General features: G+C 41.5%; 2 protein-coding genes across 6 annotated transcripts in view; one reads left to right on the top strand and one right to left on the bottom strand.

Moving 5' to 3' along the window:
* CAPN7 (calpain 7) overlaps window positions 1–10010 on the top strand; it is a 35917-nt gene extending 25907 nt beyond the window's left edge. For 4 of the 5 annotated variants that reach the window (XM_075493260.1, XM_075493263.1, XM_075493261.1 and 1 more), the window contains 5 exons: window positions 901–1046; window positions 1613–1675; window positions 4319–4449; window positions 5681–5773; window positions 5856–10010. In XM_075493260.1, coding sequence (XP_075349375.1) covers window positions 901–1046; window positions 1613–1675; window positions 4319–4449; window positions 5681–5773; window positions 5856–6000 — 578 coding nt within the window. In that variant the 3' untranslated portion in view covers window positions 6001–10010. The remainder of the gene's footprint in view (window positions 1–900; window positions 1047–1612; window positions 1676–4318; window positions 4450–5680; window positions 5774–5855) is intronic. The other variant, XM_075493265.1, reaches the window with a different exon arrangement.
* A 1097-nt stretch (window positions 10011–11107) lies between these two features.
* SH3BP5 (SH3 domain binding protein 5) overlaps window positions 11108–15789 on the bottom strand; it is a 54395-nt gene continuing 49713 nt past the window's right edge. Inside the window, exons 8-9 of the mRNA XM_075493266.1 lie at window positions 13266–13526; window positions 11108–12577 (exon numbers count right to left, since the gene is read on the bottom strand). Coding sequence (XP_075349381.1) covers window positions 12396–12577; window positions 13266–13526 — 443 coding nt within the window. The 3' untranslated portion in view covers window positions 11108–12395. The remainder of the gene's footprint in view (window positions 12578–13265; window positions 13527–15789) is intronic.

Genomic DNA, 15789 nt, shown 5'->3' with positions numbered 1-15789 from the left:
AGATTGGTCAAGCTGCAGTACTATTTTTACCATCTGTTAAAATAAGATCAGTACAAAGCAGGTTAATCCTTTGGCAGCGAGGCCGGTATTTCCCATTCCTAAGCTTCTCATTGTTTTATATTAATCCTTTCCCCTCTCCCATGTTGCTTTGTGGAAGAAAATAAAAGGACCTGATTCTGGGCTTATTGAAGTAATTGGCTAGACTTGTTCCTGCTTCGCTGAAACTAAAAGAAGCCTGGAAAGAAGCAATTAGAGGCCAAATAACAAATTACATTGTCTAATTGTAAAAGCAAATATTTGGGATGTTTTAAGTACTGTATGTGCATTGCTACTGGGATGCAACTACATCTGTGTAACGATCACAAGGATTTGGAGAGAGAGACAAAGTATGTGTCAGTTAAAGAAATCAACATGTTTTAAAGTCTTATTTACCTAGTGGCCAAAGATTTTGGCAGCTTGCATTCTGGAACTGTCCAGCCAATGGAGAAAGAACAGACTCCTCAGATTTTTAAAGAGTGCTCAAACATTCCTTATCTTTCTCTTTAAATTTCAACATAATCATAGTAGGTCTCCTTTGAATAGTGACGTTGGTGGGAGATGGATAAGCAGTACTTGCAAGTCATGGGATTTAAGCTGTACTTTGTAGTGCAGAATTTGTGTCCTGTCATGTGTGATGTACCTCTCCTGAAAATAATAGTTGCTCTTAAGATTATCTGTTCTTTTTGTGAGCAAATCTTGAGGCTCTATTCTTTTGAGAGCACTCAAGTCTGCTTACAGTCTAACCTTAGTACCAACATCTGATTTTCCTGGCAAAATTCACTGATATAAAATGGCTAACAAGTTTACCAAGCTGGGGGATTTTTTTGATCCAGGAAAAGTGTTCATCCTTTTCTTTTTCAGCTGATCCTCCTCCATATATTGATGGTATTCGGATCAACAGTCCTCATTATCTGACCAAGATAAAGCTGACCTCTCCAGGGCCCCACACGTTTACCTTGGTGGTGTCCCAGTATGAGAAACAAAACACTATCCATTACACCATCAGGGTATGTAGTGTTCATTTAATAATGAATGTAAACAATTAAACCATAAAGTGTTCTTTACTTGCAAGTTTGATAAACAAGTGTACTTCAGGATCAATATTGTTATTTTGGGGAGGGAAGCTATGAATGATGGAGCAGAACCACTGGATGAAGTGTTTGATAATGTTCTCCATTGTAGTTAAGACAATATAGTGCGTGTGGTTTTAGTAATGAAATTTTAGTAATGAAATCAGCTGAAAAATACTTTTATTTCCTAGAATAAAAAATTAGTATCTGTGCACAGGTAGAGATCAATGCTACATGTCTCTTTTTGTCATTGAAAAAAGTAAAATGCAGATTGTTTCCATTTTGCTTTTTTTTAATAAAAATTAAGTAGAACTAAGTCTTGTTAGTCCCAGCACTATTCTGGATTTTGAGTTTCAGACGGGGTCATCTGATGAGTAATATAGGCATGTAGTTAGCAAGTATCTAAAAATGATGTGCAGGCAATTCTGCTTTTTTAACATGTCATGATTTCATATGAAAAGCACAAGATGAATGTGTGACCAGCTTCTTCTTTTACAACATAGGTTTATTCCTTGTGCAAGTTCACCTTTTCCAAGATTCCTACACCTTACACCATTTCCAAACGGGTAAAGAAATATTTTCTTTTATGGGTCAGTGGATAATAATTCTGGTTTGGCTTTTCTGTATTTGAGATGTACAAAGTTTTAAAATATATTTTTATGCTACTGCTCAAAAATGCCAGCTTATGCCATCTTCTAACAAATGAAACTTCTTAACTAAAGCTTAATCTAAGCATCATTAGCACAAGACCAATCCTGTACTCAAGTTACATTTAATTTACCAAACAATTAGCTGCACTGTTAGCATAATTCATACCAACACAAAAGTCCTTGGGCTGGCTCACTCTGTTCACACCACTCTGTATGGATGGTGGCTTAGGTTTCACTGGTGTTTGGGATGTAAGCTCCATCTTCATTGCAGATGATACACTGTAAAGCCTTTGTAGAATAGGCTGGCCTTTAGAATAACAGCCTGTACCCTAGTATGTAATTACTCTGCAGACATCAGGTTGTGCTAGTACTACTGCAGAGTAAAAACCCTGCAAAAGCATTGCTCGTTTTCCTTTGGGAGAATTGCATGATTTTCTTGGCAAAACTCTTGGCATGATGGGACAAAATCAGCAATGGCAAACCAAAGGCACTAGTAGCAAGACTGTGACAAATGGACTTAGGATGGCAATATCACAATATGTTATTGTTCCTAAATTTTGCTAAGACATCTCAAAGGTCTGTAATCATTGGGGTAAGTTTCACACTGCCAAACAGGATCAAGGCAGTATACCCATGCTACATTTCATGTAGAAATGCTCCCTGAGAGTACAGCAGCAGGGGCGGGAGCGAAAAAACTTGACTGAAATTAAGTCAGAAGCCCAGGCAGTTTTGGGGCCAGCTGCTGTTCATCTTTCAGCTGTCAACATGAGCTGCAGTTATACCTTCAGCTGAAGTATAAATATAGCCAGGAGCTCACAGGATAATGTAACTTACATGAAAATACATGCATTAGCAATTTTATCCTCAAGAAAGAGTAAGCAAGCCAGCAGTTGTTAACTTTTATCTCTGTACCTACCATGCACACCCTGGGGAATCCTACTATAGGCAGAAGTCTTCTGTCCAAACCGTAACCTCTTCAGGAAGAGAAAGACAAGGCTAGTTTGAGCCACACTGGAGCAGTCCATTTTCTAGGACACTCATGTCCGCAGCCAAGGATTGCATTACTTTGTGTGGTCAGGGGGACATGTTGGCTTGCACTGAGTTCAGACAGTGTTTCATACCAGCTGTTACTTCTGCAATAGCCCCTTGAAGCTAGCCTTTTCTGGAGAACGGTAAGTGGCTAGAGAGATTCCTGGGAACAGCAAGATGATTTGCTTGGTTCTTTGAGAAACCATTGTCCTATTTAGCTCTTAAAAACTGGGCTTAGTTTGGGGGAATGCTTTAAGAGGTCAAAAACTCATGGAAGGTGACCAGCCTGTTTGAGGCAGGACATTTGTTTTATGTTGTATTACATTTCGAAAGAAAATTAAGTATGTGGAAACCTGTTAATTATTTGAAGATGTCTGCCTAGTATTCAAATAAAAGGCATGTTCTATCTATCCAAGGCCAGCCTTTATGATTAAATACAAAAAGTTAGTTGCCTGTGCTTAATGCTTATTTGGCGCTTGCTTGGCAGTCATCACACTTAAAAACAAGCAGATAGCTAATTCACAGTTTACCAGTAAAAGCAAGTTCTGTTAGATGTCTTACACTAAAGTTGAGTGCTCACCTCTGGAGCTCACCAAGCCCTAGGGGGATTCCTGGCACTAAGTGCAGCGGAGGTGGAAAAGGCCTGGAAAACTATCAGCGCACAGCAGTTCCAGGTTCCTGGGTAGTAATGTGGCGGGGGGAGAAATCCCCCTTGCTTCCGAACTTGCCATGTTTGAGGTTTTTGGACACCGAGTAAAGAAATTAAATCACAAGGAAAAAATGTTGCTCCTTGCTGATTTGACAGAAAGGGGAGGGAAGTAACAGGAGAAACGGATCTCAGCTATAAATTTGTGTGAATGCCTGGCATGTCTTATAAGTCTAACCTTTGAGTTTAATGACTAGCAGGAGGAACTTGCAAACAGATGGCCTGTTTCTCAAAGTCTGAGCAGCATTTTTCCTCTTGTATGTCTTTGTCCTTTTGGAATCTGTCCTTATGGGTATCTTGTCGCTGTAATGCTGGTTCTCAGAGTGCATAGAGGTGAATGGACAGTGCTGGAGGCAGCGATTTCAAAAGGAAAGGTTACAACACAAGTAGCGTTGTACTTCCTGTACTGCTGCTGTTTCTCATTTAGCACGACAGAGGAGTGTCTGAGCAAAAAAAAAAAAAAAATAACCTGCACAGTCCAGTAGTCATGGGATAGATGGAAATATAGATCCTTTGTTAGATGCAATTTGTCATCATCAGAAACAGTCACTCGGTACTTATTTAATTTAAGCTGAATACAGTACACTTAGAAATACAGTACACTTAGAAATTATCTAAGGCTTTGATCAAGGTGGGCAGAGGACTGCAGTGAAACTTTCTGAATACTTAACAGAGTCTTTCACTTGCAGTTTAAAAATAAGGAGCGATTACTAAAGTCAGTGACCTCTAAAGTGAGAGGAGCCTCTAGTCTTGTATGCGTGTATAAATAAGCAATAGAAATCCTCAGGTTGTAAAGTATTTTCTGTACTTTTGACTTCTTTCAGGTTAATGGACAGTGGAAAGGTCACAGTGCTGGAGGATGTGGAAATTTCAGAGACACTTACAAAAATAACCCCATTTATCAATTCCAGCTGGACAAGAATGGGCCATTACTAATTGAACTACGAGGACCAAGGTTTGTAGAGAATAAGCATGCATCAACACAGCGAGAGTATTACATGCTAAAGATAAAGCTTTGTCAGTATCCTCCATGGGGAGTGTAGGGAGCTCCCTGAAAATCCAGAAGACAAGGTATGGGAGGTGGCTCAGATTTAGCACTATTTATGTTTCTAACTTCACCATCATTAGTGATTTAAACCTGCATGTTTGCTACTGAGGAAATCCTTGACCTACAGGGAAAGCAGGAGCCTTCTTTCTCTTTAGTTTTGGGGTCTGAACAGAGCTAGGCCTTGCACAGAAGGAAAGACTGTACAAAGGACTTTTTCTTCCTCTTAAAACTAATTATGATCATAATTCCTTTTCTTTTGTAGTAAAGCTAATGTGCAGGATACTAAACCCTTACAGGATGTCAAATAATGGCCTATGCAGTAGCTTCAGCTCCGAAAGTGCATTTACTCTGGCACTAGCAAGCCAGGAGAAGCATTGGATGTCAGTGCCCTATAGAGTAGACCTACGCAGGTCAAATTCCTTTGGCAAAATTCATGATCTACCTCAAAATACCAGTATACAGCGCTTCTAAATAGCAACATCTCCTGACATGCAGTCAAGGGTTTATCTTTTGCAAAGCTGTACAGTGGGCCCCACAAAATTGCAGCACTTCTTTATCCATCCTCCCCTCTTTGAGGAAACTTCTCTCATGAAATGAAGATGAGTACAAAGGTGTGGCTCTACTGTTCCACTAACTGAGCAGGTTTTTTGTATGCATTTTTTTCTGCACTTGCAGATCATATTTGGGTAGGTTGAATGACAAGGGTCAGTGGTGCCTGTCATGTGCGTTAACAGGTAGTAGACAAACTGTCCCAAGTTACAGTGCAACCTGAGAAATTCTGCTGAGATCACTGACACTGATTCCTCTGACAGTGATCAGATCACACCCCAGGATCTGTGCCATGTGGCACCAGAGTATGTCGCCACAAGTTTAACTACTCAAAGTCTGCTTAAATGCAGAGGCAGACTTCTAGCAGGCATTTACCACATAGTCTAGTTCTGAACCTGAAACGTGTTCCATCTTCCTCCAGATTCTACACTCATGTCATGGTAAGTTTGCCTTAACGTTTCTTTCACAAATGTGACAAAACTTTTAGAGGTCTTCCAGTTATACTGTGTAGTTTTTAATAAATAGCCCTCTTCATGGTAATCCTGATGACCCAAATAACTAAAGTAACAGTCTGTCATGTCTCTTGCAGGCAATACAGCGTTGGTTTTGAACTCATCACGGTCTCAACAGTAGGAGATCCTGGTTCCCATGGCTTTCAGAAAAAGAGCAGTGGTGACTACAGGTAATACTCACTTAAATGAAGTCTTAGAGGTTTGAAACATACTTCAGATCTTAGTTCTAACAGGTAGTTTCTTCTATCATAGGTGTGGATTTTGCTACTTGGAAGTGGAGAACATATTTGCTGGCATTTACAACATTATCCCCACCACATTCCTGCCTCAACAAGAAGGTCCTTTTTTCTTAGATTTTAACAGTGCTACTCCTCTTAAGGTATCACAGCTGCAGTGAGGAGACAGTTCTGTGCATTACTGTTTAAGGAGGTGGTTTTGAGCTGTCCTACAGTCTGAGAACAGGTGAATAACTCTCACTACACATATGCATAAAAGAAAATTACATTCTAAGTTATAGCCAAAAGCATGGAATCACCAATTGGCCAGTTAATTGTGGTAGACAGTTAGCTGTGGTTTTTGCTGCTATGGTATTGGAGTGAGCACTGTTCAACAGGCTTGTGAAGGGGCTAAAATGCTTATATTCCAATGAACTGGCAGAACTCAATTTATTGCAATTTTTCCACACTTCACAGTCTAGTGAGTTAAGAGAAAAAACTAATGTTGAAATTCTCTTCCCCTAAAATACAGGGTATATGGGTTTAAGATTTTATTCTGAAAAGTAAACATGTAAGAAAAAAAATATTCTTGTGTATTCTGCTTATTCAGTCTCAGGACCAAATAGCTTCTACTACATATTTGTGCTGCTATGTTGAATGTTTTCAGCATTGAACTACTTCTCACATCTAAATGTAAATTTACTACTGCTGAGCATGTAGTATTCCAGACTAATGTGCTCAGCTTGTCTAGAATATGTATATAGGAATAAAGGAAAAGAAAGATTCCTGCTTTAGCTATTTCTAAAAGAAAAGCAATAGCTTCTCTCATGTTACATGTACTCTGAGAGCTGTTATTTCACATCTGTATTACTTTATACATAATATTACAGTGGCTTTCCTCCTACTAGCTGCAAGACCTAGCTTGATCCAGATCAGCAGTAGGATCAGGAGGTTATCCAGCAGTAGCGTATGGACAGTGCGGCACACCCTTCATTTAGCAGGTGTGAAAGGCTTTCATCTAAAGCTGTACTGTAAGATTCTCTGTACCTACGGAGGTAGTCTCATTTGCTGGTGTGAGGAGGTAGGGAACTATCCACCATCAGCATCCCAGAAAAGAAATGTTTTATCCTCAACATTTTTATAAGTACTCAGCTTGTAGGGTAAGGATCATTTAAACCTTTCCCCCTAACAAACCACAGCCACAAGAAATGCACTTGCTGATCCCATTATACATGACATCTTTTAAAAGGTACCTTTTAAGTTAAAACCAGTGAACAAATTGAGCGCTTGGCCAGTATCATCAATAGTAGTAGGGTCAAAGTTCTTAAGACAGTAATGGAAGTGGGATTAGTCCAGAATAAGACTTTTTTTAGAGAGCTACTATCTGTGCTCTTCCTCCAGAAGATCCTATATACATTGTATCTGAAGAGGATTAAAGATAACCAAGTTTTTCTTTTTAATTTAAATACTAACTGCCTCACTGATCCTAAAATGCATTGTTTTCTGTCTTTTTACAAATGACAGACTTAAAATTGCACTATATTTGACAGATGGGGGGAGAGGGTGTTTTTAAAACAGCCATAGGAAGTTCTTTGCCATTCAAGCTGGTTTGGCAGTTTTCCAAGCAAAAAAGGTAGCATTTAAATCTTATTTTAGAGCACAGGTGCCATTTGGTCATTGGGAAACTGAGCACACATGCTACAGGAGTACCAGAAATACTATCTGTGGGCTACAATTGTTCCCACAGAAGTCTGCTATTAGCCCTCTCTAGAAAGTACAAGATCCCTTTTGTTTCATTTCCTTCATCAGACAGCTGCCTAACAAATGTCTAGCTTTAAAAGGGCATTGAAAACACATGCCCTTCTGACTGCAGTTCTCTCAAAGACCATCTGGGCTAGGAAATTTGTGACAAGTTTGTCACAGTGTGACTTACCCTTCTTTTGCAGGGAAGTTTCTGATGATGATTACAAAAAATCAACACAGGGAACAGCACAGGCACAAGCTGAGCAAAAAACAAATTAGGTTCTTTGTGGTTATCTTTGGCTTTTGGGAATATGGACCAAGGACTGCTTCATCCCTACAAAATTAAAACTTCATTCAACTCCCATATTCCCTACAGATTTGTGTTATGATTTTAGCTCAGGCTAAACCAGAGTGGCAGTGGAGTCTTGCATATATTTTTATCACCTGTAAAGTTCGAGATAGGAAGTCTCACCCAAGTATACTTTTGACAGTACAAAAGGCAGACACAGGAACTGCCAGCTTTTAGTACTAAGTTCTTGCACATCCTCAGCTGTTGACGTGCCTACAGTAAAATCTGTTGTTCTTCTTCTGTAGGTTGGTTTCTACTCTGCAGAAAGGGTGTCCCCTCCCCCCCCCCCGCCCAAGCCAGTACCAAAAGCTTACACTGGATGAAACAAGCCTAAGGCTCAACTTCCATACTGTACTGAACTAAAAGCAGGGAATGTACTCACTTAATGCCAGACAAAGGCATTAAGGCCAAAGGATCCTGTCTGCACCAGGATCCACTAACACTACTTACACCTACAGTACAGTCAGTGGATTGGGCTCATCCCCAGATCTGCACAGGATTTAAGTTTAGTATCAGTGTCCTTTACAAGGCAAGTCCTATTCAAACATTGCACCTACAGAGGCTACTAGAAGACTATCACTGTACATTTCCCTTCACATGTAGGACAGAACACTCTGGTGGAGTATTTAAAAGGAAATAGAAAATATTCTTAAAAATAACTCTGCAGATTCTGTTTGTGGCAAAGTAATTTTACAACAAAATTTTCTTGCCCTTTTTTCTTAGAAAAAAAAAAAATTGTTCATGTAAGCACTTAAGATTTGCTTTGATATTTTCTGTTAAATACATACTTCTATATTTTTTCCACAAATAAATCTGGAAAAGTTATTGGACAGTGAAATGATCCTTACATTATTACATAACCTCAGACTAATCTGTAGGTTAAACTTTTTTTTCCCCCTACACCATTTAGCATTTTTGATCCGTATGACAGAGAACACTAGGTGCTGATGTGAGCATGGAAATGTTACGCAGCAAGACTTTTAGAAGGCCTGTGGGTGCAAAAACTGAAACAGCTGCACAACAGCTCAGACTGTAACAAAGGTACATTGGTCATGTTACTTCCAGTTAGACTGTCATGCACCTCTTGACCTTCTCTGCCTGTAAATGTACAATTCAAGCTTTTAAACATTAAAATACAAAGCCTCAAAATACACCACCAAGCACCCTGTGCTCCTAAGTTGTCACACACTGTACAGTTCTGAACTACAGCATGAGAGGGATAACTGAGAAAATGAAAGCTAGTTGCTGTAAGGGGCTTTAAGAGGATTATACTTTGATTCACTAAGGGAAGACTACTACAACGAAATGATTTTTAATTCTCTATCAGTGGTGCAGAGGGATAACCAGAGATAGCCTCTTTGGCAGTCTTGACATTCTCCTTACTTATGTACTGCAAAGCCTTTTCTGTGTATTTTTTTTTTTTAAATCCTACCTTAAAACTCCACACAACACCCCATAATGCTGCTGTTTATAGCTCAGGGTGGGACACCCCCCCCAGACACACACATCCCCCAGTTTGTTTTGTTCAGAAGATGCAGGTTAGTCCTTTGTTAATCCAATCCATCAGTTCTCAAAGACTCAGTGAGCAGTAATACATGGATGAGTGGTAGCAACAAGCTTTTATCCCATCTGTCCCATGAGTCTGAGATTTAGTCATCATTTCCTGATGCAAGTTTCATGTATCCATTTTGTACAGTAATTATGCACTTGACCACACAATCTATGCGGTGTTCAAAAAGCCAGCTATTTAGAATTAAGTTTGTGTACATGTAGTAGAGATTTTCATCACTTAGTCAAAAACAACATTTAAATGGTTTGATAATACCAAAGAGAAGTAGAATTCCTAGGTTAACGTTTGCTTTATACATTCTCACTTCAGGGCAGCTGAAGTGATCACGTATACTTTGATACACCAGAGGCTTATTTTTATACCCATGAGGGCAGCTACCATCATGTTACACTTCAGAATGCAGAAAGAGCTCCAACTGGAGAAAGCTTGTTCATTTGCCTGTACTCCATAGTGATGTATGTTCATTTACGTTTGTCATATTTATAATTACAGCTTTTATGAAGTTTAAAATAAAATGAGTTTTCCATTAATTTATTAGACACACAGTTCTGCCTGTTTGCTTGCACATTTGAAGTGTGATTTACCTGCCAAGTCTGGGGGGTCACCAAAGGAAGAAGGCTGCAGCAAGATCGTAAAAGTAAGGGTATGGTGGGTTCCACACCCTTTCGTAGTTCCTGATTAATGGTTTTACCCTGCTGGGAGCTGAACCCAATCAGCGCATATGCAAGGCAGCACACACAACTATTTTTATATCCTGCTGAACATAAAATTAATTCATTACCCAAGTGCGGGGAGTTTGGGTTTCCAGTCAGAACTGGCAAGGTGAGAGGAAATTTGGTAGCAAGAGAGGTTAAAACAAACAAAAACCAAACAAAACCCCCAAAATACCCAGACAACCCAGGCAAGTGTAATAGGGGTTGACTGACAAGTCTGCAAAAATAAGATATTCAACCACAAATACCTCTGCTAATTTTTCTAACTGTATGCAGCACAGACAACAGGTTAACTACAAAAGTTTAAGTAAAAACATGTAAGACAGTGTGGCACTCCTGTACTGCTTTTCATTTGGTATTTAATACTGTCAATCCCAGCTTTTTCCCCAAATATCGGTCACATCAGAAGTTGGAACTACCACCTTCTTTCCTAAGCATTTATTGGGCTGGGAAGTGCTACCAATGGCAAAGTTCAAGCCTTCGGGTCTTTGGAAGATGTCAATGTGTAAATATTTAAAGCTATTACAGCTTAACAGCTATAACATGTTGAACCTACTTTGTATGAAAACAGGTTTCTTCAGCTCCAGTTCTGCATGGCCGTACAGCACATTTCAGCAGTATTAAGTACACAGGTGTTAGGTAACAGAGCCCCTTCCTCTTCTCTGCATACTAAGGGATTTTGGAAAACTTGACTAAAGCTCCGGTCTCGCGCAGTTCAGAATAAAAAGTGAATCACGTATGCAGGGAAGCAGGAAGGAGGTAACAGTTGTCCACATACTGCAGAGGATTCTAATACCAGAGTGGAACCGGGCTGCAGTCTTTGACTGGAAGTGGGTATTTAAAGACAAAACTTGCTGCGGGAAAAGATGCGGTTCTTCGCACTTGAGATAGACTTAGCTTGCACAGACTCAAAATGTGGAAAACAAAAATGTTTACTGTAGTGTGAAGAATTTTACATGAACTTTGAGAATAGATACACAAGCTGTGGCAGGGACGAAATACAACAGGACTGCAAAAACATAGATAGAAAATACTGGGCAATACTAAAATTCCCATCAAATTAACAATATAAACTGACATCTTAGATAAAATGGTGCTTTCAGAAATGCTTAACCACCAAAACTGAAGAGTCCTAGGATTTTTACTACCACTTATTAGCATAATTACCAGACACTACTACTGCCTAACAGCCGCTGGCAAAACATGCCTGTGCCCTTTCTAGTTTTATTGAACACTTTCTCTAGGGCATACTAAAATCCCAAGTCCCTTTAACAGTTATAAAACCCCACACAGTACAACCTACAGAGAAGCTTAAGAACACATTGTCAACCTACACTGGCAATTCCTTTTCTTCATGCATATTTCAAGGGCGAATCCCTTATCATAACTGTCCTGAAAACATCTATGACTCCCATTTTTGAGAAAAAACAAAAAAACAAAAACAAAACAAAACACTTAAAGTGCTGAAAAATAATACTTCACTTCTCAGGGGAGGGGAAGGGCAAGGGGCCAATCAACTCTTTTTGGTCACTGGAATCACCCTCAGAGTCCAAGCCAGGCTCAGGAAGGTGGCTAGAAAGGGCCTACCACCACCGAGTGTTACCATCCCCTTTCTGTCCGTCTGTCTCTTAACACCAGTTTTTATAGGCGTGACTCATTTTTATCCTTTCTGTGAGCACCAAGGGAAAGAGTGAAGGCTTTTAGACCCCACACATGCAACAGCTTTCCTGTATACAAAATACTTCTACAGTTTCAGCATAATACAGACAAATACAGATGTTTAAAGAATATGCCACTTATACTCAAGAGATCCACTGTATCTAAAGAGCATTTCATTCTACAAAACTGAAGCCAAACCGCTCTCTGCAAATGTCTGGCTTGAATTTCAGACCCCCTACTGGCATGAATTTACATGGGAACAGTACTAGTTATTGCTTCAGCCAGGCTGCTACAAAACAATTTACAAAGTCTGTGAAATATGAGCACAGCTTAAACATTTGATAACTCGTCCGGCCTACAAAGGATTTACTGAATAAAAACTTCAGCCCTCCACATCAATTAGACTTCTTAGTGCAGTTTTAAATTCTTAGAGTAAACGCTTAAGATTTGGCATATATTATTGGCACAATGTTCTTCAAACACTTAGAAGTTCATGTATAAATATTTATACTCCCATTAATCAGGACAGGGCACAAGAAGGACTCAGCCAATCTGGGCAGCTTTTCTGCCTGCGCATATTCCCTCTTTGATTTTCACGCACTGAAGGGAGAGCTGCTTCATTCGGTTATCCAAAGCCAGCCCCTCAGTGGAGCTGCTCCTGTTGCTGCTCCTATTCTTGTTCACTCTGTCGCTTGTCTTGTTCTCAGCCCCTTCTGCCCTATCCCCTGCAAAAAAAGGATTAAACTAGATGTTAAACCCGGATTTCGTTCTGCAACTTAAGCTTCAAGCGGGTGCCTCTGCAGCTTCCTTTGCCAAAGCACGCAAAAAAAAAAAAAAAATAGGAGCAGGAGCAAGATGCTTTAACGAAACCGAAGTTGGCCTTCCAAGCTGCGTTTGTCTTGTGCACTGCATCAGCAAATTACAGTGTAAACAGCCTTAGGTTGGAGTACACAAGAGCGGTGGTAATCCTCTAGTCTGAATTTGTCAGAAAGGGCTGGCAGAGCCTGCAAGAGGTTCCTTTTGGCACGTTATTTCTCTTTTTTTTTTTTTTTTTCCTGGAAAGCAGGATTTTCAGCAAGCAGGACAGTAATTTAAAAAATTAAACTCAGATTTTCCTTAAAATAAACGTACCATCAGAATCCCACTGATCACTTATTTCGTGAGAAACCTCGAACCCCTCCACTGAGACAGAGCTGGGGAACCTTCCCAGCCAGGAGAAGAATAGTTAAAACATTTTAGATGTCATCGTTAACTGTGGGATGCAGGGCCTTCAAGAACTGCCTTCCCCCAGGAAGCGGCCAGCAGGTCAGAGCTCAGTGAGCTGGCGATATGCCTAGGGGAGCTGAGAAGGTTTTCCTGCTCCCTTTATAAAGCTGAAAAACATCGGCCCAGGGCGTATCCAGCTGTGCGTACCTCTTTCAGCTTCGCACTCAGGGGAGGATGCCCCACTGCATTCACTTCGGGGGCCAAGGACAGGAAAGATCATCCCGAACTCAGAGAGGGATACGGGGCTGGGCAGATCCAGGCTTCCAGGTCGCGTTGCAGGAGGAAACTGAGCGGGCACCTCACAGGGACTCGTAGGACCAGAGCTGAAGCTGGACACCGACTGAGTTTCTGAATCTTCTTCGGAGATGAAGCTGCTGCCGTTGTCATCCTCAAACACTTCTGAAGCCACTGCAACGTTCAAAGAATATTCCAGTTAGCAAACCTACCCCCCTCCTGCACCTTCCCAGGCGAGGGCAGCTTCTGAGGTTTGCATCTTCTGTCCACGCATGCACTGCTAACCCACGGGCTGTCCTCTCCTCGTACTCTGCCCCCTTTGCAAAGCCTTAACCCGGCATTTCATACATGGATCATGAAGGCCTGATTCTGCTTTGAGGAACAGCACACCTGCCAGCCACGCCAGGCAAGACCAGTTCTACACTAGCTACTGCTCCTCATGCCAAGATGCTCTTGGATTTTTACCGTCCCTGCTGCCCCCTGCCCAGCTGGCCTTGTTCACTTGTCGTCTTCGGTACGTAACTTCGGCCAGGGCCCAATTCCCTGTGCCTGCCTCAGCCAGCACCGACTTGATCCCAGCACAGGCTCTTGGTAATTTAAGGCACTAATGAGAAAGACATAGCTCCAGGGGCAGATTGCTTCCACCTTATCTTCCCACTTTTGCAGTTAAAATCCATCATGAACTCCCAAGGTCTCTTTTTGGATGAGGATCACCAAGCAACACCAAATTAAAAAAAGCCCCACCCACATATATCATTTTCCCTGCTCATGTTTGCTCATATCTGAGTTCTAATTAAAGTAAACCAACTCCAAACTGTCTGGCTAGATTAAGCTGCAGGCTCTTTGTTAGTAACAGCAGGAGGAATCCATTAAAGAAGGTTCCATTTTGTGCAACATAGGGCTGTAGATTTTGCTAAAATTGAACATTTTTCAATCTTGGCTCATTGCAGAATGGGGACCTATGAACCAAAGACTTCTGCACACAAGTAGTCCCACTGGGATCAGAAGGTTTTTTTACGTGCATCAGCCTCTACACACAAAAGTGTGTGCTGGAATCACACTGGTCTGAAGAAGTCCCACAAATAGCAAGACATTTACAGTGACCTGAGGTTATCTTCAATTACGCCTCCTTGCGATTCCTGCCATTGTTAGAGAGGCTCAGAACCGCCTTGAAAGAGCAGCAGGAGCAAAGCAGCAGCATTAACAAAATGGCTCAAAGGAGAAGTTTCAAAGTAGTTCTGCTGTTACCCCAGCAGCCTGGGGCTCACGTGCACCGTTCGGACACAAAGGGTGCCAACAGAGGCAGCTACCATCATGGTTATTGCAGAGATCCTCAGCCTCTTTCTGCTGTATTTGCAGATTGCAGAACTGCACGTACACATTGCAGAATTGACCTAAAAGGCTTCAAACAGAAAATGGATAACACCATTATCCACCTTCCTGAGCCCCCTCCAGGGCACTTTGTGCTCAGAGACAGTATATGTTGTGGTTTGGGTTTTGTTTTTAATGATGTCAAATCCGAGACTGCAGAGTGGCCTTTCTTCTCACTTGCTGTGTTTTATCAATATATGGTGAGCAATACAGATAACTTTGCAGGGGGTGAAAGCAAAAAAAGGTTGGGCAAAAAAGACGTTTCCAATTACAGGAGTCCTCTACTTGGCAAGAAGCCCTGACACCAGCCAGTCTACAACAAGCACAACTTAAACTGTGGCTTACTTATCACCATCTAAACTTACCATAACACACAGGAGCATCTGCTAGGGCCAAGAAAGTCTTGCTGATGATGAGGTGTTTTATTCGTCTCCAGCAGACAGAAATCAAGATATAAAAGGGCCTTGGTGGAAACCACACGTTACAATGCGCGAGAGCTTAGCTTGTCGAGGCTATTTTGGTTATTAAGTCTGGCAGGCTGCTAGTCCTGCCCTGTCGTAACCCAGTTCTGCGTTGGCACTAGATGCAACCTGGAGTCCTTCCACCTGTGTCAGACTGTGCAATTCAAAGAGAGGGATGAGCCCATGCTGCCAGTCCTTGCCTGCAGCCTCAGCAGCGGCCAGGAGGGCCAGCAACTGGTTGCTCTAAATTAACTTTCCTGGCCCTCTCTGCCCCTACATACCAGGCCCCTGAACTCCTTTAGCAGAAGAAAACTCTCAACTCAGTTATACCTAAGGCTTTTGGGAGGCCTTCTACACAAGGAGAGGGGACTTGCGGGTATCCAAAGAGGCAATCCCTGTCTAACTCAGAAAGGCTCAACCTTGGGACTTCAGGGTGGCAGAAGATACGCAGCCATACCGAAATCACATTGCATCAGCTGGCCCAGACACCGTACTCGCTTGCTGTGGCAACTCAGGCACTGGTACGCACCAGCATCTACGAGGGAACTGCACATTCAGCCTTTGGGCACCGGGGCCGTGTATTTATGAATTCCTGCAACCCTGAC

Source organism: Mycteria americana, chromosome 2, assembly GCF_035582795.1.
Source record: "Mycteria americana isolate JAX WOST 10 ecotype Jacksonville Zoo and Gardens chromosome 2, USCA_MyAme_1.0, whole genome shotgun sequence".
In the NCBI taxonomy this organism is placed as follows: Eukaryota; Metazoa; Chordata; class Aves; order Ciconiiformes; family Ciconiidae; genus Mycteria; species Mycteria americana.
The sequence above is the reverse complement of the archived record's forward strand: the minus strand, read 5'-3'. Positions and strand labels throughout refer to the sequence as shown.